Source organism: Hirundo rustica, chromosome 1 (genome assembly GCF_015227805.2).
Source record: "Hirundo rustica isolate bHirRus1 chromosome 1, bHirRus1.pri.v3, whole genome shotgun sequence".
Taxonomy (NCBI): Eukaryota; Metazoa; Chordata; class Aves; order Passeriformes; family Hirundinidae; genus Hirundo; species Hirundo rustica.
In genome coordinates, this window is record NC_053450.1 from 49,634,691 (window position 1) to 49,658,692 (window position 24,002).

General features: G+C 38.0%; 1 protein-coding gene across 2 annotated transcripts in view; it reads left to right on the forward strand.

The window, feature by feature from the left end:
- SMCHD1 (structural maintenance of chromosomes flexible hinge domain containing 1) overlaps window positions 1–24,002 on the forward strand; it is a 77,352-nt gene that overhangs the window by 12,972 nt on the left and 40,378 nt on the right. For both annotated transcript variants that reach the window (XM_040059952.1, XM_040059945.1), the window contains exons 2-17: window positions 8,227–8,302; window positions 8,749–8,910; window positions 11,598–11,680; window positions 11,789–11,919; window positions 13,557–13,671; window positions 13,824–13,943; window positions 16,861–17,027; window positions 19,167–19,260; window positions 19,513–19,723; window positions 20,624–20,741; window positions 20,825–21,008; window positions 22,168–22,365; window positions 22,449–22,562; window positions 22,970–23,076; window positions 23,354–23,436; window positions 23,589–23,702. In XM_040059952.1, the coding sequence (XP_039915886.1) occupies window positions 8,802–8,910; window positions 11,598–11,680; window positions 11,789–11,919; window positions 13,557–13,671; window positions 13,824–13,943; window positions 16,861–17,027; window positions 19,167–19,260; window positions 19,513–19,723; window positions 20,624–20,741; window positions 20,825–21,008; window positions 22,168–22,365; window positions 22,449–22,562; window positions 22,970–23,076; window positions 23,354–23,436; window positions 23,589–23,702 (1,948 nt within the window). In that variant the 5' untranslated portion in view covers window positions 8,227–8,302; window positions 8,749–8,801. The remainder of the gene's footprint in view (window positions 1–8,226; window positions 8,303–8,748; window positions 8,911–11,597; window positions 11,681–11,788; window positions 11,920–13,556; window positions 13,672–13,823; window positions 13,944–16,860; window positions 17,028–19,166; window positions 19,261–19,512; window positions 19,724–20,623; window positions 20,742–20,824; window positions 21,009–22,167; window positions 22,366–22,448; window positions 22,563–22,969; window positions 23,077–23,353; window positions 23,437–23,588; window positions 23,703–24,002) is intronic.

Consider the following 24,002-nt stretch of genomic DNA (forward strand, 5'->3'; position numbering starts at 1 on the left):
GGCTTAAGGATTGATAGCCTGCTCTGGGCAAAACAGGCTCAACTCACAGTTTTTGTTTGTCTTAATTTAACTCACTGCCCAGTAACACAAACTTCTGATGATTGATTTGGGGTGAAATTAATCACTTAGAGAAATACCTTTCCTTCCCCTTTTCCAAACTCATCTTCTGTCATACACCATTCTTTCCCCATTCCTAGTCTAATCTCTCCTTGTTCTCCCAGAGCACATTGCACGGTCAATCCCAATTCCTTTAGTTAGGCAACAGGTGGTGTGAGATATCAGGGCATGTACAGGGCTTTATTCTGCTGCTCTTACTGGTTTTGTTCCTGCTGTGATGGATTTGCCATAGGTCACAGTTCCATGGGAGTAGGAGGACAGAGAGGGGAAATTCTGTGCCCTGACACGGGTCCTCCATGGGCCTCAGCACCTTTGGGACCATCCTGGCTCTGGTGTGGAGAATGTCCTTTCGATGTGTCTGTCCCTGGCAATGTCTCCTGATGCATCTCCTCTGTTGCTTCTCATTTGTCTCTTCTATTTCTTCCCTGATAAGTTTGAGCAGAGGCACCATGTGCCCTTCTGGTGGAAATTTGGGTGAGGAGTGAGTTGTTTCCATGGATTTGAGAGCTATCTGGAACTGGCTGTGGCTGTCTCACAGCAACTGATTGCCTCTTCTCACACTGGTTGCCTCTTCTCACACTGGTTGCCCCTATAGCTCTCCAACATCAAAGTCCAGCCGTATACACTCAGCACACTTCCAAGTGTGGTTTAGCAACTAATTTGGTTTTCAGTCAACAGTTATGGTTGTTTTTCCAGAATATTAAAATTTTGGTTTGTTGACATAATCTATACTTTTCAGGCTTTAGGTGTCATTTTTCTCTTCTCTGTGCACATAACTGTTCATCTTCGTACCATTTTAACTCTTGTATTTACATATAGTAATAATGTGTAACCAACAGTTTAGGGGTACTTGCCTTTTCACGTTTGCCTTTTCTAGCTTGTGGGTTTGTTTTTGAAGCTTGTCCTGTTTTTCCCCCCACATCTCTTCTTTTGTATACAAAAAGATAAAAGCTTTCTACTTAGTTGTTTGAACACAATGACCTCCAGACATGCGTTCACTGTGAATGTGGAGGCATTTCTGAGCATAGATTGTACCCTTGAAGATTTCTGATGACATGACAAGCTTCATTATGGTTGTGTGTCTGGATTATCATGGTGTGGTTGTTCTTTAGAGAGACTCAGATGACCGTCGATGGCAAAAGGCACAGAGTCTGCTCTCTGTCCAGGTGGGGATCATGGCTTTATTCTAAGGTCCTGCCCCCACTGGCCTGAGCTCAGTACAGTACCATCCCTGTCCAGTGCCAGAGAAAGCGAGCTCCCGGCTGTCCTGGGGCTTTTTCCCCGGGGGGAAGGGGTTAGAGGCAGGGACAAGCCACTACCCCATCAGGGATAAAGTGGGAGTGGAACAGAGTTGGGTTACATTCCAGTGTGGGGGATGGGTGAGGCCGAGCAGGGACGAACCACGGGATACAGTTTCCAAGGAAGACAGGGGATACAATAGAAGACCATTGCAAAGCCCAATATAAAAATGAAACACAATATAAACCAAATTAATACACTGTAACATCTCCCTCTTTCTTATTATATTGACAAGGAGGAGGGCTCAGTCCGTGGGAGATGTTCAGGGTTCGGACCTTGAGTACCTTTGAAGCTGAAGAAGAAAAAAATGACATCTAGTGCAAACAAATTGTCCAGAAAAACACTGTTAAGGGATGATTATGAGAGGGTTCGGCACTTTCTCCTTCTCCAGGCAGCACTGGCCACTTGTGGGGCCTCTGAAGGTGGCTTTGCACTTTCAGGGATGAAAGGTTTCACCCACTTGGCTGGCACCTACTTGAGACATGGGGGAGTGGACACGCAGGCATACCCACGACCCCAGGTGACCAGATCATGAGGACTTTTTGTTTCCTGGGTTGCTGGATTTTTTATCATCACCTCTGGTGACTTTTGCTGAAAAACAGAACTGGTTAAAGCAGGATTAGTTAATTCAACATTTGCATTTTCCAGTTTTTTCTCCCCCCTCCTTGGACTTGCCCCATTTATGTCAGCACACTGGGCAAGCCGGCGCTCACCTTTTCATTTTTTGAAAGGTTTTTTTTGGGGCCGCCTGAGACCCCCTACCCCCATCGTCCCAAAAGTCCAGAAATTGTTTCTTCAAAGGGCATTGAGATACCCAATGGCCAGCCTGATTGCACAGGAGACACATTGTTCTTCTCTTGGGTGGTGGCACAGGAGGTACGATGTCTACAGCAGCAGCTTTTTGTGGAGCCTTGACTCTGGAACTGTGGCTTTGGTGAGCTGTTATGAAGGGAACCTTCCTGGCACACACCTGGAGTATGTCATCTAAAGTTGGAGCCAGTTCCATGGACAGGCTGAGGATAGCTGCCTTGCACTGTTTGTTTGCATCAGCCAGAGCTATTTCCCCCAGGACCTGTTCCTGGGCTCCTTCTTCCTTAACCTGTAACTTTGATAGCCCTGGTTAATCGCTCTACAAATGCTACAAAAGGTTCTGATGGAAGCAAAGGAATTTCCTGAGCCTGCTTGAGGGCTGAGACACATTCACTATCACCACATAGATGTTCTAATTGAATTGGGAAATTATTATTACCAACAGGCGTTTCAGGATTTTGCCAAAGCTCTGGAAGTAAATCTCTTTGGAAGTTAAAGAGAACTATAGGATTCCCTGCTAAATTTGCTTTTAAAATGTTGCAGAAGTATTCACTTTCGTATCCAAAATTGATCTGAGCTTTGCATAAATCCTGAATCGCTTGTTGGGGGAAGGGGTCCCAATAACCATGAACAACACCCCCCCCTCCCCTTTTTGACTGTTGATATGTGAAAAGGGTGGCAGAAAAGCTGGGATCGCTTCCTGCTTCTGGGTTCCCGGCTCCCCCCCACCTCCCTCCGGGGCATGGGAACTGGGATTGTGGGCAGTGAAACTGGGGGAACCAGGGGCAGGGAGGGGCTGGAGGCTTGAGTCACATGGGGAGGAGTCAGAGAGTGGAGTTTTGAGGGTAGGGGGCAGAGTCAGAGGAGAGGGCAGTGCTGGGCGTGGCACTGAAGGGAAGGGGGGGTCTGGGGAGAGGAAGGGATTGCAAAAGGGATTGTGGGAAGGAGGGACAGACAAAGAGAGAGGCTCCTCGTGGCTCAAGAGCACATGGCTTTGGCCATTTTGGGGAACAAAGGAGTCTCCTCTATCTTGTGATCCCCCCACAGAACTGAGACCAGCCTGGGGATCACTAAGATGGGTGTTTTGAGCACCTAAACTGTCTGCAAAGGTACAAACTGGGGAAAATCCACAAAGAACTGGCTTTTTTTCCTTTTCATTTTGCTTTTGCAATGCGAACTTAATTTTTAAGCTATAAAAAGCAAAATTTGCATTTTCTTTATTATTAGGGGAGCCAGATTCAGCTATTTTATTTGCAACAGCCTCCCAAAATTCCAGGAAGCTTATTTGCTCTAATGATACATGTGGAAACTGAGAAAACAACCACCAAATTCATTTTTTCAACTGTTTCTTTGAACAATGGGTCCCCCCATCATCCCAGGCACTTAAATTTTGATAATAGACTCTTTTTTTGAGACACAGATAGCCTAGCACCCATTTTTGGCTCAGATTATAAGTTTCTATGTCCTCTTTAACTGTGACTGAGAAACTGAAAGAAAAAAAAAAAAACTTCACTGGAGAGAAAAAAAAAAAAAAAAAAAGGAGGTGAAACTGTTACCTTTTTCCACCCCCTGGGCTGGGCAGCCAAAATTGAATGTGCCATTAAAAGCACCCTGAAGGTTTACTCTGAAAGCAAAAACCTTCCCCCAAATGAAAAAACCCTTTTCTCTGAGGAACAACACCTCTGAATAAGATTTTTCCTTATATCCCAAATTGGTACTCACCAAAAATCCAGCATTCAGATGAATCTTTCCTTTCTTTCCCAGTCGCTCCTTTTGCCTGAGACTGACCCTTTAGGTGCAAAAAGAGCTTCCAGTTTCAGTTCCCAGGGTCGGCTTTCCACGAACATGTGGTCACCTTCTCTGGGAGCAGCTTGCCGTTCGGGGGGCTTCTTCGCAGCACTCTGATGGGATTTTTACGTCCAAAGAAAAAAGCTACAGCCCCGGGCTGTGGAGTCCTGTACTTCGGAGACTCCACAGCGAACGCCAAGCCTGACAGGTCTGTCTCTGCATGGGCAGGCTCCATTTCGGGACTCACGTGCCTACGTGAGGTTCCTTGGCCACGTGCTCCACGTGTGGTTCTTCCAGCTTTCTGGGAGCCCCGTGTGGTTTCGAGCCTCAGTTTTGGGCGCCAGCTGTGGATGTTCTTTAGAGAGACCCAGATGACTGTTGATGGCAAAAGGCACTGAGTCTGCTCTCTGTCTGGGGGGAAATCACAGCTTTATTCTGGGGTCCTGCCCCCACCGGCCTGAGCTCAGTACGGAGCTCTGCCCCCATCCGGTGCAGAGAGAGAGAGCCCCCCAGCCATCCGGGGGCTTTTTCCCAGGGAGGACGGGCCTAGAGGCAGGGACAAGCCACTGCCGGATCAGGGATAAGGTGGGAATGGAACAGAGTTGGGTTACATTCCAGTGTGGGGGATGGGCGAGGCTGAGCAGGGACGAACCACGGGTTACAGTTTCCAAGGGGGACAGGGGATACAATAGAAAACCATTGCACACCCCAGTATAAAAATGAAACACAATATAAACCAACTTAATGCATTGTAACATCATAGAAAACCTCACATTTACCATACAAATGTGCTTCTGGTTTGTCTCATGAATCTAATCAAATTGCGTTGTGTGCATCTTCAGTACTTACTTGGAAAAGGGCACCATGCTAGGCTGAAAAAGACATAGCAGTGAAACCTGAAGATCTTACCAACAAAAGATACCATATCGCTTACATTTGCAAATCTTACTGAAAAATGAAACATTTGACCAAACCTTGTCTGCCAGAACTGAATGAAAATCACCAACTCTACAAGTAAATTGCCCAGCAAGTTCACTTTGATTCAGCAATGACCAGATGACCAGCAGCTTTCTCGTTCAGGAAATCACATCCACATACTGGTACTGCCCCATCACTGCTAGCTGGCATAATGGGAAGACACAGGGACTAGAATAACCAAGAATGTAGGACAGAGGGAGGGAAGAAGAAAAACAAGACATATAGAAGTGAAGCATTCAAACTGAGTATTCCCCAAAGTTTACAAAGGATATGGCCTGTTAAACCACGGCATGGACAAGAAAAAACAGTTATCTGCAGTTCAGACTGCCAAACTTGATTCGTATACCTACCTAGTAGCTTGTGAAGTGGAAAGGACCTGCTGCTAGTGGACACAGAAATGTTGGGTTCACCCAGGAAATTAAAGCATAGCCTGCTAGGCTATGCTTGGGGTTGGTTTAGTTGAGGCTTGACACAGCCCGGGGAAAATCCCTGGCTGGCTCCAAGCCCTGGCTTACGCCGTGAGCTTCCATCCCCAGACCACTGAGGGACCCGGGTAGTGGATCAGAGAGGCCTGTACCAGTTCCCCACAGTATAGGTGTGTCAGGTGCTGAGGACCAGGGTAAAGAGGAAAGAGAAGTCTTCAGTGTGTGTCTTGAGGAGGTTTATTCCTCAAGGGGGATAGGGACCAAAGACTAAGTACAATGATTTTGCCCAGACTTTTAAATGGGGGTGGTACAAGGGGAGCGTAAAATACAGCAACCAATCAAGGATAAACCAAGGAGGAGCTTGAGGAGAGGATTACAAAGCTGAGACCAGTGGGAGAATACAGGGGGAGGGTACAGTCTGCACAGACCAATGGGAGCACCAAATAACATGGAATTTTCTAGAACAGGGGGAGGGAGTAAACATTGACTGACAACCAAATAGATGGGGTGGTGTGAAAAATGCCAATCACTTGTTTTTAAAATTTTGAAAGTTTAATAGTAAATAAGATGGTTATAAAAATAGATTTAGAGTAAAAAAAAAATTGAACAATTAGAGTTAGGACAATATGAGACAATAAAAAACAAAGTTACAGATGTCTGGGTGCCTCCCTGAGCAAAAAAGCTCCGGAGAAGGACCCCTGTTAACAAAGGATTATCCCTTAAAAGCAATAGCCTGTTGAATATTCATACATTTCATACATGATGCATAAATTCCATTCAAACGAAGAATTGTCTCTGGTTAGTATCACTTTTTTTCCTTTAATCTCTATGGCGTCCGCAAGGCTGAGCAAGGCAGGAGGAGTTGGTCTCTTCTGATAAGGAAGTAGTAAATACTTTTTTCTCTGAAAGATTTACGTTTTCCTGTGGTTGGTACATAAAAACTACATTTTAACTACAAAACTACATTTACCATACTATCAAACTATTAATACAACATTAACAATCAATACAACATGATACATATAGTAAATATCTTGCGTAGAGCTATATAATATGCTCTTTTTACAGGTGACAAGCTGGTTCATCGGGAAATTGGCATAGGATGTTCTGGAAAGAAGGGCAGGGTTAGGGAGGTGACTGACAACTGGGAAAGGGAGGTCACAGCTCTGGGGGAAACCATTAACTTTAACTAACTAGAGAAAAGTAGGAGCCAACCATAGAAGAAGATAATGAAGGCAAAAATATGTACTACCACAAGAGGCTCACCCATGGAATGGAGGAGAAAACCAGAAGGATGAGGCTGCCCCTGCTCCCCTACCAGGCTGCTGTCTTGTACATGCACTAGTTGATCTTAACTTCTTGCTGCCTTAAAGTAGATGCTGCATGCTCTTCATAAGGGTTTGAGAGCAGAAGAGCCTCTGTAGATTGAGAAAACAGGAAGCTGTAATTATAGCTGGGGGGAAAGATGCTTATCTGTGCTTTCAGATGTAAAACTCTACAGTTACTCTATATTAACCACTGACCTCAAATGACACAGTAGATGTTAGCTTTCAAAAATCCATATATTTTAAAGCTTACTTTTCTTTCTCTGAGCAGTTTTATCATTTTTCCTGCACAGATTACTGTGTGGAAATTTGGGTAAGAGGTAAAATTGAAGTGATCTGAATGTAGAAGAGTTTAAAAGTGTTACTCCAGGTTCTTATGTGTGATTATCAATCTCTGTGTCATCTGCATTTGTTTTGTTTGCACCAAGTGCTGTGAGAAATTCAACAATTTTTCTCATTTTGCTGATGGATAACTGTAACTTTATTGTGGTCATGGGGAAAAATAACTGAAATATGGAAAGTAGGCTCCTAATGAACCCATAAGTAGTGTTTAAAAATATTTTCATGCATCTGAGTAATAGGGATAGAAAGAGAAATGTGGGAAATGATGAGGGGAAGGTGCTGCAGAGAATGCTGGAGCTTCCTTCAAGGAAGAATCTGGCTAAAAGTACATTAAGCATCTGTCTAGAGTTGTCACTGCAAGACTGAGTGGGCTGATGGAGTTTGATGAGAACAGGGTTGACTTGCTTGAGTTTCAGAGACCTGGGCAGGTGGGAGAAAATGCAGGTATTTATTTTATTATTTTGGGAAGGAAATTAGTGTTGGGTGTCAGAGTGCAAAAATGCAGGCTAAAGTAGAGGCATTTAAATGCATGTAGGAAGCATTTCTAGGATAAAAAGTCTAAAGCTACAGTAAACACATTCAAAAGAAGGCATTAAAGTGGCAAAGATTATTTAGGTTCAGAAGAATAAACTTTAGTGTTTTAACAGTAAAGAGTTTTTCTGAAAGGAAGCTTAATTATTTTTTTAGATGTATAATATAACTGAAGAACAAAGACTTTAATATACAACATTAAGAAATATTAGGTTGGTTTGGTGTTTCAAGAGTGCAGTTAAATATGGGACACCATCTAGGTCAGAACTGTTTCTGTTGTGGTTTCACAGTCAGAAGTAGAGCTGTTCAGTCTTGTTCCTCCTGCCCTCAAGGGGATTATCTGTAGGACGAATATTCTTCCTTAAAATTCCTGTTGCTCACTAGAGCATATTTTTATTTTATGCAGATTAAAAAAACAAACCTAGTATAGATAGATTTTGCTAAATTGAGAAAACAAGTGATCCTGATTTCAACTGTGTTCTAAGAGATGTGATTTCTCATCAGTAGTTTGTCACAAAGTAAATAGATTGTGCCTTTTTTTTGTTTTAATGTATCTGAAGAGTTTTTAGACTACTTTGTTATCATAACTAAATAACCTTCAATTTTTGTAGGCATTTGGCATATCTTCTAATGAAACTTTTGTTATCACCACCACAAATAGGACGGAGATTACAGAAGATAACTTCAGTAAGTATCTTAGATGGCAAAATAATTACAGCTATTTCTTGTATTGATCATAATGGTCATGTGATAATTGTTTGTGCTCTGACATGCAATAATTAACTGAAAGTACAAATCTTGTAATAGTTTGTCAAAATTTGTTAAAAAATTATTTCCACAAACATGTTTTTGCTGAGTTAATTTGATGACAGTTATACTAAGTATCTTCTGTCACAAATCCTGTAAATGATAGGAAAAAAATGGTACGTACATAGCTGTCACCTGAGAAAACTTGCATTATTGAGCTTGGAAATGTGAACATATATTAATTTAAATGTTGTTGTTAAATGCTGAACAGGCAACACCTAGGAAAATACAGAGATCACCTGTGGCTAAACCCGTACTTGTTTTGGAAGCAGAAGTTTCCTGATGCAGTGCTATTCAGTGTACTTTATATTTCATCTTCACTGCAGGCAAGCTTGTTCAGGATGGAGTTACTTTATATCTGCTTCAGTCAGTTGATCAAATGTTGCTTTTGGCAACCAAGGAACGAATTGAGTTTCTACCCCACTACGATACACTTGTCAAAAGCGGCATGTATGAGTACTATGCCAGCGAGGGCCAAAATCCTTTGCGTAAGTACCTGCAAAAGTAATCTTGTGTAAGTGATGTTTATGTGGTTATAATGTGGTTATGAGCAATTCAACTTATAGTTATAGCTGCTAAAAAAAGTAGTCTTAACGGTAAAAGAAAAATTAACTATGTCCTTCATATAATTTTTTTCTTTTAAAAATTATTAAAAGTAGTCACCTAAAAATCCAGATTTATAGAGGTACCTTCTCAAATACTTGTTCAAGAAGTTTGAGTATTTTAGAAGTAAAAGAACTTCAGCCTGAATAATCTTAGGCATGTCATTCAGATAGGTCAGCATTTGTGTTTTCAGGTTTTTGTCTCCTGTGCTAAACTGTAGCCTTTGTGTTTGAATTTCATGTACAGTTCTTGTGTGAGCTACTGTAGAATTTTTTGTGCCCCCCCCATCGGGGGTGCTACAGGGCTTAACTTACCAACAAGATCAAGTATTTCTTTAAAAAGATGCTGCTTTAATTAGTTTTTATCTAAATGGTGTGTGAAATATGTAACCAGCATTTTGTATTGTTTTATTGAATAAATTACTTTCTGTTTATGGCTTCTCTGAAAAATCTGTCTGTGGTGGTGATTACCTTCTAAGTACTATGTACTTCTTAGGTACAGCCGGTTCAGAATTAACACAGGAAAAAAAAAGCAAAAAAAGAAATAAATTCAAGACTCAAGCACGATACCATTCCTGTTTGAAAACAGTCAGAAATGTCTATAAATAGCAGCTGTATTTTTAAGGACCAGTCTTTCTCCTTTCCTCTTTGTGCACACCATTTGTTCCATGCCCCAGCAAAGGCACTGTTTTTGTTCGGGTTTGGTGGTACTGTGCTCAAAGTGCTGTAATAGTTGAGTCAGTGGTACATCTATCCCTGTACACAGGAATTGCTGTGTAAGGCCACACAGAACATTCTGTGGAGATCTCTGCTTTATCCCTGCAGCAGCCATTCATGGACCTGTTGCTCTCCCAACACCGAGGAGCTGACTGGAAAGGCCAAGCAGGGCCTGGTCTGTAGTGACCACACCCTGGTGGAATTTGCTTAAATATGGCAATGTGTGAAATACTTTGACTCTAAACCTTTGGAAAGGATCTTTCCTTTTTTTAAGGGTGTGGTGGATCAGACACAGTGGGAAACACCCATGGGGATAAGGGAGTAGAAGAGTGCTTGCAGCTATTTAAATTACCTTTTTAGTGCACAAGAACTATTGACTTCTATGTGGAGGAAATCGGGCACAGAAGGCAGGAGAATAGCATGGCTGAGTAAAGACTTCCTGCTTAAACTAAAACACAAAAGGGAAGGGAATTGCATAGGTGGTAGAAACAGGGGCATGAATACTGAGAATATTATAGGGATATTGCCTGCGAATGTCCAAATGAGATCAGAAACTCTAAGGCACAGCTGGAGCAAATTTGATAAGGGATGTGAGGATGAATAGTGTAAGGGTTTCTGCAGGTAGATTAGAAAAGGATGACAAAGGAAGTTGCACCCTCACTAAATGAAATGCAAAGTGAGGGGGTCTAGTGGCAGCTGACATGGAGAAGACTGAAGTACCAAACAATTTTTTGCCTAAGTTTTCACTGGCAGCAAATTGCAGTTTTGAGCCTGGGGAGATGTAATGCAGCTGATGCTTCTTTTATATACGTCTCTAAGGGCAATGCCTAACCAGTTTCAAGTGTTGATGAAAGACCATTGTTTGATATGGAATAGTAAATGTGGATTGTATAGCTGATGCTCAGCTACTCTGTTTGCAGTGAAGAAAGTTGCAAAAAAGTGCAGAACTGTTTTTATACTTCGATAACAGCTTGAGGAAAAATGCCAAATGCTTCAGTGGTGCTGTGTTACGCTAATAGACAAGGGTTTTCTTTTACATGTCTGAAGTGTGTGGCCAGTGTAAATTACACTGTAGCATTCTGAAGAACTCTGCAAATTGTAGGAAATAAGATTTCCTTTTTAGAGACGCTCAATGGAAATATCTGTTAACTGAGGCTAGTCAGTCAGATTGAATTAATCCAAACTTGCTGTATTTTTTTTCACTTAAATACAATTTTTCAGTAAACTTAGGTAGTTTTGCTTTAATTAGGTGAGAGTTCCAAGCATTAATGTTTAAGAAACAACAAATTTGTGCAGTTTGCCTGACTATTTCTGCTGTGTATTGCCATGGTTCTGAGATCTCTGGTTGTATTTACCATTCACTGAAATCCTTCAACCGTTTTTACAATTTTCTTTATGTTTTTATAAACAATTAACATTGTAGTTTTAGATGTTTCACAGAATTTCAGTTCAGGTTTCTTCAGTTAATTCGTTCTTCCCTCAATATTTTAACAAGTCAAAGTACATTTTTTATGTATTTTTGACTCTCATATGAATCATAAAAATTAATTCCTAATCATGAAAGGGACAAATCTGTCATTTGGTAAGGAGATGGTTAGTTCATCATTGTTCTTTCCAATTGTGTTATTACCATTAAGAGATGTGAGAGATTGAGTGATGAAACAAATCATAAAGTACATATACAAAAGCTGTTTTATTTTTTAAACAAGATGTTACATGATTTTGATTGTTCTGACAGTACTTAGGTCTTGTCTGTGTTTAGGTAATGTGTTATTCTAGTTGCTTGGGAGAAAATACTAGAAGCAGGTGTCTGCTTTCTGAGCTCTAATAGGGTTATTTTTCTTCAATTTCTTTAGCGTTTGCCCTTGCTGAATTGGTTGACAATTCTCTGTCCGCTACATCTCAAAATACTGGTATTCGGAGCATACAGATAAAATTGGTAAGATAGAAATACTTTAATTTTTTCAGACATAGTTTGCATTATCCTTTTTCTTTATCCTGTTGCTCCTTGTTGATTTGTGCTGTTTGTTTGTCTTTCCCCAAACAGTTGTTTGATGAATCCCAAGGAAAACCAGCTGTTGCTGTGACTGATAATGGAAGCGGAATGACTTCTAAACAGCTTAACAACTGGGCTGTATATAGATTATCAAAGTTTACGAGACAAGGAGACTTTGAAAGGTTAGCAAGTTCTAAATATTTCTACAACAGTTAGCAAGCTCTGCGAAGGTCCTCAAAATATGCTTTTAAGACATAGCTGCATTCCATAGCTAAACCGTGTCATATGATTACATAAACAGTCCCATACTTTTTTATAAGTAGGTAATACAGAAGCTTCCTAACATGAAACTGGTCTTCTATTATTGTGACACACTGAATACTTTTTTGTGCTTGGGACCTTTTCTGAAATGTATTTTGTTTGTCTGGGTACAGATAGGGGCATGCTATGTCCTGGGGAGGATTTTTGTACTGTGTTCATCTGTTACCTGAAAACCTTTCAGTAGTGCATTAAATTATGTGTTCAATATCTGTAATGCTACTGGAATAAGAGATAAACAGATACATGGTTTTAGTTCAAGTTTTCTTTTTTTTTTTTACTTAAATCTTAATTCTGTATAACGTGTTATAAATACGTGAAGATGTCTGTTTTTAGGTGCAGGCTACACAAAATAAATCTTTTGCATTTAAAGAAGAAAGTGGAGATTTTATGGTGGGGTTTGCTACTTATATTAATTAACTTTACGGTTTTGAATCTGTTCTCAAGATGTTCCACCTGCACAGCAAGGCTTAATATTATTATTTAGCCAGGCTTAATATTATTATTAATTATTATTATTAATTATTATTAATTATAATTATTAATAATAATTATATTATTATTATTATGTGTATAAAATTCCACAGAATTAGTTATGTACAGTTTTGGAGCTTCAGTAATGTGTTAAATACCTTAAGTCTAGGGTTTTAAATGTGAAGATAAGAATTACAGCCTCAGTCATAACTAATTTGTCATATGAGCAGGTAGTGTAGAAAGTAAATGGGGCTGTGGGAAGTGATAATAATGCTGGGGGAAGGGTTTTTTGCATTGAAAGCATCTCCAAATAGAAAGTCAATGTCTTTAAAACATCTGGAGATAAGTGCGTAAAAAATGATTCTGGGTCATTTGTAAAGAAATCCATGGCTTTTTGAAATTGCTGTAGGTGAGTTTAGTAACAGAAATGTATAGTATTCCTAAAATGCAGATCTAAACTGTGGATTACTGCCACTCAATATGGGAACATAGGTGTAAAATATGGCAGGATACCATCTACACCTTATTTTCGTTTGAGACTGCTGTGATTTGAAGATAAATGTTTGTCCTAACTAGATAAGACTGTTCAAGGTGACTTAAAAGACATGGAATTTCACTACTGAGAGCATATATCATCTCTCCAAATCTGTATTTAATAGTTGGTTGGCATTATTTCCCACTTTGTCTTAAGAGTATTTTTATGAAAGGATGCTGTCAGAAAGATCAGGCTTGCTTTGTAAGCCATTTTCATTTGAATAAGATTTGGTTTGTGAGAAGGGACAGAAATGTTTTATAAGATGACTTAGGAAAATATTTAATCTGTCATCATCCTTTTGAAAAAGAGTATCTCAAAAATTTCAGGCACATATATTTTAGTGTTGCAGTTTTAAAAGGTGCAAAGTGAAGGATTTTTTTTAACCAAATACCAGGAGGAAGAATTTAATAGAAGCTTTAGATAGAAGTACTTTTGGGTTTTTTAATTACTTTTGTGTTGAAAAAAAATTATGAAAGACGCTTTTATTCTCAGTGATCATTCAGGATATGTGCGCCCTTTGCCAGTGCCTCGTAGTTTAAATAGTGATATCTCATATTTTGGAGTTGGAGGCAAGCAAGCAGTGTTCTTCGTGGGACAATCTGCCAGAGTAAGTCAATGTCAACCTTTAATTTTATTTTAGAATGTTTGTGCACAATCAGATTGTTACTTTTTAACTTTTAATCACAGCATTAAAGTATTTTATTATGTTAATTTTAAGTTGTATTTTGATTTTAAATGCTGTTTCTTTAATAAAATCAGATGATAAGCAAACCTGCAGCATCTCAGGATGTTCATGAACTTGTCCTTTCTAAAGAGGATTTTGAGAAGAAGGAGAAAAACAAGGAAGCAATATATAGTGGATTCATTCAAAACAGAAAGGTAAACAACCTTAAGTTTCTTGCATTTTTAATTGAAAGCCTTTCCCAGGTTAATGTGATTTAACTGGGTATTATTCTTGTAATACTTATCTTGGGATATCCTCATCTTACTGAACCATTTGCACCCTGGGGTGTAAAAGGAAGTCACTGAGAACTTGAAGACACAGTATCATAAAGCCTTTTTTTTGTGTGATGCTTTTTCCTCTTTTCAGTTAAGGTTAAATGACAGAAATGCTTTACAGTTTTGCATGTCAAGGTAAGAAAAATATTTAAAAATACTTTTATAAGCACAGTAAATATTTTTTTGTGTGTATGAAGCAAAAATAAATTTTCTTTGAAGCAGTAAGGAATAAATGAGGGAGCCGAATTGTACTTGTTTAGAAATATGTAAATCTAACCTGCATATGGGAGAAAAGTCCAGCCAGACCAACAAAACCCGTTGGTTTTACAAATATTCATCAATTTTGTAAAATAAATTAACTCTGTAGCTGGAAACTAAAGTCAGCAGTCCTGATGCTTTTCATGAAGAATAACAGCCTAAGTAAAAAGATGTGGAGGAAAACTGAAAAGAATTGTTTTTTGGGCAAGGAGAGAAAGGCGAAGATGTAGGTAGCTAATGGTGCAGATTGGAGGAAAAATGGGTGGTGTGTATGACAATGTAGTCAGGCCTTGAGCACATACCTAGTGAGTTATATCAGTGTTCTTGGTGTTTTGTATGGATGAGAAAGGAGCAGGAGGGCTTTTATCATGCCAGTCTTGGGTCAGTGAGTTGGAAAAAAAAATGAATTGCCAGCATTTTGTTTCTATTATATAGTTACATTGTTTCTATTATGTTGTATAGTTATATTGTTTCTATTATGTACAATGTAGTTAAGAAGGTAGACTCATAAAAATAGAAACTGAAAATAAAAGCAGGTAAAATCTGCTTTATTGTAAGGGGTACAAATGCTTTCCCTCCCTGCTTGATTAAAGAGAGAGGGTGGATGATATAAAGTAGCAGGCATAAGTTGGAGAAAAGTTTCTGAATGAGATTTATAGATACTACTAAGGAGTTCAAGAAGGTGGTGCAATCATCTGTTTGAAAAGTTGTGGTAATAATATAAAATTAAAATCAAACTGACTCTTAAAATTAAAAAATGCAAGTAAAGTTCTATTAGACTTAAAAGACAACTTGTAACTATCCAAGAGGGAAGATATGATGTGAAAAACTCAAGTAATAGAAGTGAAGTGGGAAGATAACAGAGAAATAATTCAGGTTTAGTTTTTTTGCAAATCACTGAAATACCTAGGCCAGTTCATTATATTGATGGGAAATAAAATGCGTGAATTTGTCTTGTTAATGACTTGAAAAATGGTCTGCACTGCACATTTATCAGCAAGAGAATACTGTGACTGAAGTAGTTTTAAATGCATTAGTAGTGTAAGAAGAATAATTGACCCTTTGAGCCATTCAGTTGGTGAAGAAAGTTATTTTTGCAAAGAAGTCAAGATGTAATTAATATGAAACAATAAAGACTCTAGAACAAGACCATAACACTGAAGAGAAGTGACATTAATGGTATCCCTGCTGGTCATCTTTCCTTAATGGATAATAGACACCTGTCTCCACTGCAGTCATGTCTCTGGACCATTTAATATTTCAAAGAAGTAAATAGTAATTTTCTAGTGGAGATTGATGCTGGGAATGTAGGGAAAGGTGCCATGGTAATTTGTCATCTGTAGTGGGAAGGCAGCCAGAGAATTTGGGAGTGATATTTTGGAGGTGCTTTGACTCTGTTAATTTCTTCCTTGCTGTACAGAGTGACACTTGTTCAGCATGACTGTGCAGCTTCTAGGATTGTCAGATCACATGGAGATGTGGACCAAACAGCTCTGGCTTTTCTTTATTATCATCAAATCCCATCACTAGCAAATAATAGTCCCTTGTTGGCATTGTCAGCAAGACTGTTATGTTTAAAAGAGGCTATGCTCTGTGCAAGAAAAAGAGATGTTGTCTTCTTTGATGAAAGGTCTCAAAATTGGTTAAATTATCCTCTTGGTTAAGGAGAGCTTTTTGATTCCCTGGGGAAAGTAAGTCTTGATTAATTATTTCACCTAACTATGGTTAGGTAGGACATCTCTCCTTTCATGCCTCAGTGATGTGGAGTTTGCCTGCTTTCCTGCAAAATAAGGCATGTAGCTGCATTTACTACAACTTATCTTATCAGTTGTAGCAATTGATTGCATTCGCTCTAAAGATCTTAATCTTTGTTTTAAAAATAGCACTTTTTTTGGATATGTCAAATGTAAGGGACTACTTACTGGTGCAGTGTGAAGCATGACATCAACCACTGTGTCTCTGCAGTTTAGAAACCTGTCAAAAGAGCAAAGTGCATCCATTCAGGAAAACACAATCAGTTGTTTCTGGAATCAGGAATCTCTCTTTGTGTTAGACTACTCAACATTTCATCTGGAATGGGGGATTCATCTTTTTTTCTTTTAAATAGAAGTGTGTTTCTTCTACTGGAGTTTCTGTTAGAGAAAGCAAGCCTATCTTTAAAAGCCAATAATTTTTTTTGGCTTTGTTTTCTTAAAGAGGACTTAATGTCTTGCACACTTAATGCTTCCACTTGATGGATGAGAACATGGATAGCACACAGTGCTACATTAAACATGATTAAATGCATTTCTAGACTGCACACTTCAAGTGCTGTGGTGAAAGTGAGTTGAAAATGAACTGGATCAGTGATGTCACATTCTCAGCTTGTTGACTTTAATATTAGTTTGGAAACTTTGACTTTAAGCTTTAATCGTTTGTGATACTTAGCATCATGTGTTCTATATTACTTTTCTGTTATGTTTTCTAATCCTTTTCAAGTTGATGGGAGTTCAGAAATTCAGTTTACATCCCTGCTCTTATTATTTTACTTATTTTGTAGCCATCTGATTCTACTCACATCACAAGTGATGATGAAAGATTTCTTCATAATCTAATATTAGAAGAAAAGGATAAAGAGAGTTTCACAACAGTTGTGATTACGGGTGTACAACCAGATCACATGCAGTACTTGAAAAACTACTTTCATCTTTGGACAAGGCAGCTGGCGTAAGTTGGTGATTTAAAAGTGGGCTACTAACAAAGTCAGATATTATGAACTGCTTTGTTTTTGTACTTGACATTGCCCTTATTCCTGTTAAGGCTGTTGATACTACAGTTAGCCTCCCTACTTAACCAATGTTACAGAAACTAACACAACTGAATGGATGCCCCCCGACCAAAGATGTGACTTGATGATTGATACATAATTATCCACAGTAATTTTTAGTAGCCTATTCAACTTAATGGTGTATTACTAATGTAGTAAATGGTTAATCTAATTACTAACAACTTAATCAGTTGCTTTGCTCACAGCTGTGCTCCTAACCTTGGTACCTAGATTTGTATTTACAGGTTTAGGGGATCTTTTGGTTGGTTGGCTTTTTAAAACAACAGTAAAAGAAAGTACTGCTGCTTCATCCCGGTTTAAGAGGGAAAAGGATATATGACACTGTCTGCTCTGTACTCATAATGTCATCAGTGGGCCTGCAGAGCCTGGGGATGCCTGTGATAGCTGTGAATAGTTTGGGCTTACCTGTTAAGATGATGGATCCATCTGTGAATGTAAACTAAAATACAAACTCAGACCAATTTCAAAATCTGGTAAACTATAGAACTTTGTTTTCAAACTATGGTTTTATTTTTGTGATACCTATAATCTGATAAAAATAGATATACGTAAAGGAGGATTAATATGAGAAATATTATCTTATGTGTGAAATATCATTCAGTGATACAAATAAAAACTTGCTGCTGAAACCATTTTTAATCTCGTGAAAATACAGGGTACCTCTACATGCAGAGAATAACTCGGGTTCCTCATTAGCTTCCAGGTACTCGTCAAGTGAACACTCACACTTAAGTGTGTGTTAGTTCTTTCCAGCCATCTCTTGAAGTAAAAGAGCTGCCTCTGAGATAGAACGCAGGTGCAATATGTAGCTGTTAAAGTAAAACCAGTTATTTAGCCTTCCAGTGCTACACAGTCCTGCCTCACTGTCTCCCCGCGACCACCTCCCCATTCCCTTCTGCCATGCCTTTTGCCACACGCGCATGATACCAGTTTCGTTCTGCTTTAATGCGCTGCAGCACAACCCTCATTATTTTCGGATGCTTTTGAAGGGAAGATGAACCCCTAAAATAACAATGTCTTTAGGCCAGGAGACTGCCTTTTGAAGTCTAGAAGAAGTGCAGACAAAATACTAAGCGATTTGGACATACCATAAAATCCTGAGCAGTGAGACCATGAGGAGCTTTTTTCTGGGAACCAACATTTCCCCACCAAGATGTGGGGAACATGTAGTACAGTGGATGTCAGAAGCAAAGATGAACTTGCAGGTGCTTTTGACTTTTGTCATGCATTCAGTCCCCTTGACTGGTACAATCTCATTTTTCTCCAAACCATCCCCCAGAGGTTTAAGTCTTTGAAGTTGAAAGAACTAGCTAGCTTGCTGAAAAGTTGAAGTAAATGGAGTTAAGTTCCTCAGTTTTCTCAGATTGCATCTCTCTATGAAATTATTTAATCTATCTGACCATGTGGATTTTTTGAAGTTTCTTAAATGAGGAAAAATGCCAATTAGAAAGCAATGTTTACAACAGAAAAATTATTTCTATTATGCAGATCACATCCATGACTCCTACCTATATTCAAATTTTTGTAAATAATGTAAAGATAGTGATTGTTTGTTACATGTTTGTATTACTCTTAGATGATCGACATAAAACTGGTGTCAGAGGCAAAATGTGGAAAGACTTGTGGCTCTAGTTCTTTCTGATTTCCAGAGTGCAGAACGATTTACAGTAGTTTTTTTAGTTTACCCTTTGATGCAAAAGGTCTGTAGCCATGTAACAATTGTGGAGGTTTTTTCACTTTTGCGTTGTTTTTTTTTTAATTTGTTTCCAATTATTTTACCCAAAAATTGGTCCTGATGTGATTGTGTGTGACAGAGATGAGAGGAATGAAAAGGAGTCAATCCCTTTAGTAAATCTTTTGTACCATATATATGTTGTCAAGGAGTTTATTTATAACAGTGCAACAAACCAGGTATATTTTAATAAAAATAAGAGCTTATTTAGAATTTTTAAAATTATAAGGTGCAATTTTTTAATTTCACTTGCTGGTTTGGTATTTTTTTTTGAAATGTATTTCAGACATATCTATCACTATTATATCCATGGGCCAAAAGGAAATGAAGCTAATGCTGTAACAGAAGAAATAACCCCTTTCAACAACATCGATATTGAGGTAAGAGATTTTATACATGTTAGTCAAAAGTCTTCTTTGATAACCTTATTTCATATTGTGCCTGTTTCTCTGTAATCATGCATTTCAAAATACATCATTCAAGTTGCGTATGTAAGTTTAATTTTTTTAAGTACTTCTATTTAGCATTGCAGTGTAGGAACTAATTCCTTTGCTAACAGTCAGTTGTCAAAGTGCTTATTACTGTAAGTCTTTTACTCTAAGGATAATCAACTTGTTTTCCATTTTGTCCAGATTTCAATGTTTGAAAAGGGAAAAATACCAAAGATTGTCAATCTGAGGGAGATAAAAGATGACATGCAGACATTGTATATAAATACTGCAGCAGATAGCTTTGAGTTTAAGGCACATGTTGAAGAAGAAGGCATAGTCGAAGGCATCATCCGATACCATCCCTTCCTTTATGATAAGGAAACATACCCTGATGATCCATGTTTCCCATCAAGTAAGTGAAATGTTTTGCTGCTTGTCAGTCCTATCACAGACAGTCCTACTACTCTGAATATTCTAATGAAATAAAAACTAGAGCAATTTTAAGTTGGAAGTGCAAAGTATTACCTGATTTGGGGTGTGTCAGAACAGAAAAGTTTGGTTTAGAACTTTTAGATGAACTTTTAGATGAACATACGTTTAGATGAACAGATCCTGTGAATAAATTTGCTGTTGTGGTAGCTCTGTCATGTAAACCTTATCTTTAGCATAACACCTGATTTCAAATTATAAACTCTTATGGAATGTAGTCCAGTTGAAAATTCTCACTTTCCTGACTGCATCTTTACTCCAACAGAGTTACTCCAACAGAGTAATAAAAAATGAGCAGTTAGTTTCAAGAGATTCTAGTATCGAAATACTGCAAAAGACAGGATGTAGTCTGAAGTCTTTAATTTAAAATTTGTTTTACTCAGTTGTGATGAGTTTTCAAATGCTAGGAGTTTTAAAATACTCTTTGCTGGGGATTTTTTTGTTTGTTTGTTTAGGGGTTTTTTTGACAAAACAAATATTGAGTTAATTGGGAGAATTTTATGATACTAGAAGGACATCAGTTGAAACTAAGGGAAAAGTAAACTCAAATTTGAAATTTTCAAATTTGGTAGATTTGGTAATAATTAACTTCCATTTAGATTTTTTCTTTACCCTTCTTAGTTTTTCTGCTTGGTATTTCTAAAGGAGGAAAGAAAACCCTAATATTGTATATAATGAGCTTGATATAATGTACATTGCATCTGTGCTGAATATAATAACAATAGTACTTCTTCATTAAGATTGCTATGGGTTTTGATATATTAGCTTTTTAAGGAAATATATTCAAGGAGACTTTTTGTTTGTTTGTTTGTTTTAAATCAAGGATTAAATGATGATGATGATGACGACTGTTTCCTAGTAGAAAAAGGTGCCAGAGGAAAAAGGCCTATTTTTGAATGCTTTTGGAATGGAAGATTAATACCATACACAACTGTGGAAGAGTAAGTGGTAATCTGTACAGTCTCTTTCTGTAATGTAAACCTCTCTTTATATAAAAGGATTTTAATGACACTCTCCTTTTAAGTTTTGACTGGTGCGCTCCTCCAAAGAAGAGAGGATTGGCACCAATTGAATGCTACAACAGAATTTCTGGTACATTGTTTACCAATGATAAGTTCCAGGTCAGCACAAACAAACTCACTTTCATGGATCTGGAGCTGAAGCTGAAGGATAAGAATACTCTGTTCACGAGGATCTTCAATGGACAGGTAATTACTGCATCCTGTTAAGTGTTTCTTCTTGGTGAACTTCAGTGCATGTCATACAGAAACCTTTGCTCACTGGTAATTTGTTCATGTCTCTCTGTTTAGTGAGTAGTAAAGCTGAATCTTTAAATCTGAAAAGTTAACTCAGTATTTTTCCTTCTATTTTCTTTAAAAGTTATTTTATTTAGTCGTTATATGACAGGTTTTTTGGAGAGGCCCTTTTCCTAGAGGAATATGGCTGCTGGGGGAAGCACTTTTTTTTTTAACCTGAAATATCACTTTCCTAGAATTTTTTAATGGTTTCCAGCTGAAGAATCCTTTTTTTCTTTGTGTCTTTATTTCTCCTTCTTTGTTTCTTCCATTTTCTTTTGTTTGTTCTTTTGGGGTTGTTTTTTTTGGGTTTTTTTTTGCGTGTGTCTTTGTCTTGGTTTTGAAAGACAGTTGACTAGAAATATAAAAAAAAGAAAAATACAAATGTAGTAGTACAAAAAAACAAGCAAGGAAACAAACAAAAATCCTGGAAAAAGCCCTGACAGAGTCAGGGATATGACCTGACACCCTGTTGATGAGGGTGTTGGAAGCAGTCCAAATAAGTCCTCCTGGAGTAACAGATGTGGTTCTGTGGAGTAGAGATGGTCCTGTAGAAAGTTCAGTGGTGGCGAGATGGGTCCAGTCTTCCTCCAGGCATCCAGTGGGAAAACTGAATCCCTTGTGTCCTTCAGTCCCAGTTTCTATCTAGCTAGGAACAGCTGGCTCCCCCCTCACTGTGTGGAGCATCTCACAATGGGATGATGGAATGTGTCATGTCATTGGTGGGCCCTAATGGCCCATTATCAGAAGATATCCCCCTGGAGGATGGAGGGGTGCTGAAAGAGATAAGAAGCACTGCCCCACCTGGTTTGAATGGCTGGGCCATTATCAGAAGGCCTCTGCCCCCCTCCTCCCTGGAGTTACAAGTGAACAACATCTCCCAAAAAACAGCTTTCAACAGATGAAATAGAATACACATTTTTAGGTCATATAGTCCAATGCAGTCCTTTTGGCTTTTTTGTTGTTTTTGTACGGTATCTCTACTCTTAGGATTGTTCAGGCTTCTGATGTGGTCAGATTCAAATTTTAGAATATGTTGTTATTACGTACTTACTTTGTAATCTCTTTATAGGAGCAGCGAATGAAAATTGACAGAGAATTTGCTCTGTGGCTCAAAGACTGTCATGAAAAATATGACAAACAGATAAAATTCACAGTCTTTAAAGGGATAACTGCACGTAGTGATATACCATCCAAAAGAATGCAGAGCCCTTGGACAGTGTATGCTGCAATAGAGTGGGATGGAAAAACATACAAAACTGGACAGCTGGTAAGTTAGTTGAATCCTATAAAAGGCAGGTACTGTGCATTTGATGGAGGAATAATGTGTTAATTGGTGCCCTCTGCTTATAGGTGAAAACTACTAAGACTCATCCAATATTCTATGGGAGCATTGAGAAATTTTACTTGTATGGAGACCATGATGGGGATATATTTGCCACTGGAGGAGAGGTTCAAATTGCTTTGGTAAGAAGAAAGGATTCACACAGCTAGTTAAATCTTTAAACATAATCCCTTGTCTGACCTAATTAAATTGCCTTTAAATAGTAGTTGAAAATTATGTTATTTTTGACAATCAGCAGTCTAGAAATACTCAATTTTAGCTTTAATGTGAATATATTAAAATTATTATTCGTTATGAACAGTCTGATTTATTAAGATTTGTGTATGAAATAAAGCATCACAGTTAGCATTAATAGTATGTTGTGTATCCATTTGTAACCCTTGTGGTTTCACCAAATTTTAAAACAGTATTTATTAGCATATTGCATTATATCTATGTTGACTTGTCTAGTCTCTTGATTTAGAGGTTTTTCTTCTTTGACGTATTATAAAGTCTGGCCATTTATAACTGCACTGAATTTTTATTTCAGGAACCACAGGCATTGTATGCTGAAACAAAAATTATTCCAATCTCAAAACTTGACAGAACAGTTTCTGACAAAGTTGTTAAAAAATACATAGAAGATGAAATGGCAAGGTATGCATTAAGTAATAATTACATAATGGTGGAGTTCCTAATTACAGTTTTTGTATTTAATCAGGAATCAAGCAAAGTTCAGTTTTATTCCTAGATGGGGCAGCAGTCAGCTGTTTCAGTAGAAACAAAAAGAAAAAACAAGCCAAGAGGAAATAGCTTGGGATTTGATTATTCTTTCCCTACCGCAAAAATAGCTCTGTGTCTTTTTAACTAAAGATAAATTGCCCTTTATTTTAACTTACTGAAAAAAATGTTCACCCTGTTTTTTTTTAATTAGACTTCCTGACAAATTATCAGTAACATGGCCTGAAGGAGATGAATTGTTACCAAATGAATCAAGATTTGCTGGTACACCAATAGGTATATTTTTTCCTTCCAAATACTAAAACATTAAATGCCAGTTTAAAAATACATCATGCACCCTTGTTAAAAAGACAAGCATACAGAAATCTCTGATCACTTTTAATCCGTGACATACCTTAAAAGCCTTCATTTTTTCATTTTAAATTCAGGAGCATTAAGAATAGAAATTTTAAATAAAAAAGGAGAAGCAATGCAAAAACTTCCAGGTACAAGCCACGGAGGTTCAAAGAAACTTCTTGTTGAACTCAAGGTTATTTTGCATTGTGAGTATTTCATTATATTTAATTGTATCTTTATTATTTTTAAAGTGCATAATAGATAATAAAGTGTTTAATCGTATAACATATGTATATATAAAAAATACATACTAGAATTTGATAAATAGATGTGGTAGTTAAGACAATACTGCACCACTGCATGTAGCATTTCACAGCCACTTTTCATGAAATGACAACTGCCTCAATGCCATGTATTTAATGTCTTAATGCTATATTTTGATTATATCTTCGGTCACAAGTACAGAGGGCCTATCAATTCCAGCCTGTCAACTTAACTTGCATAAG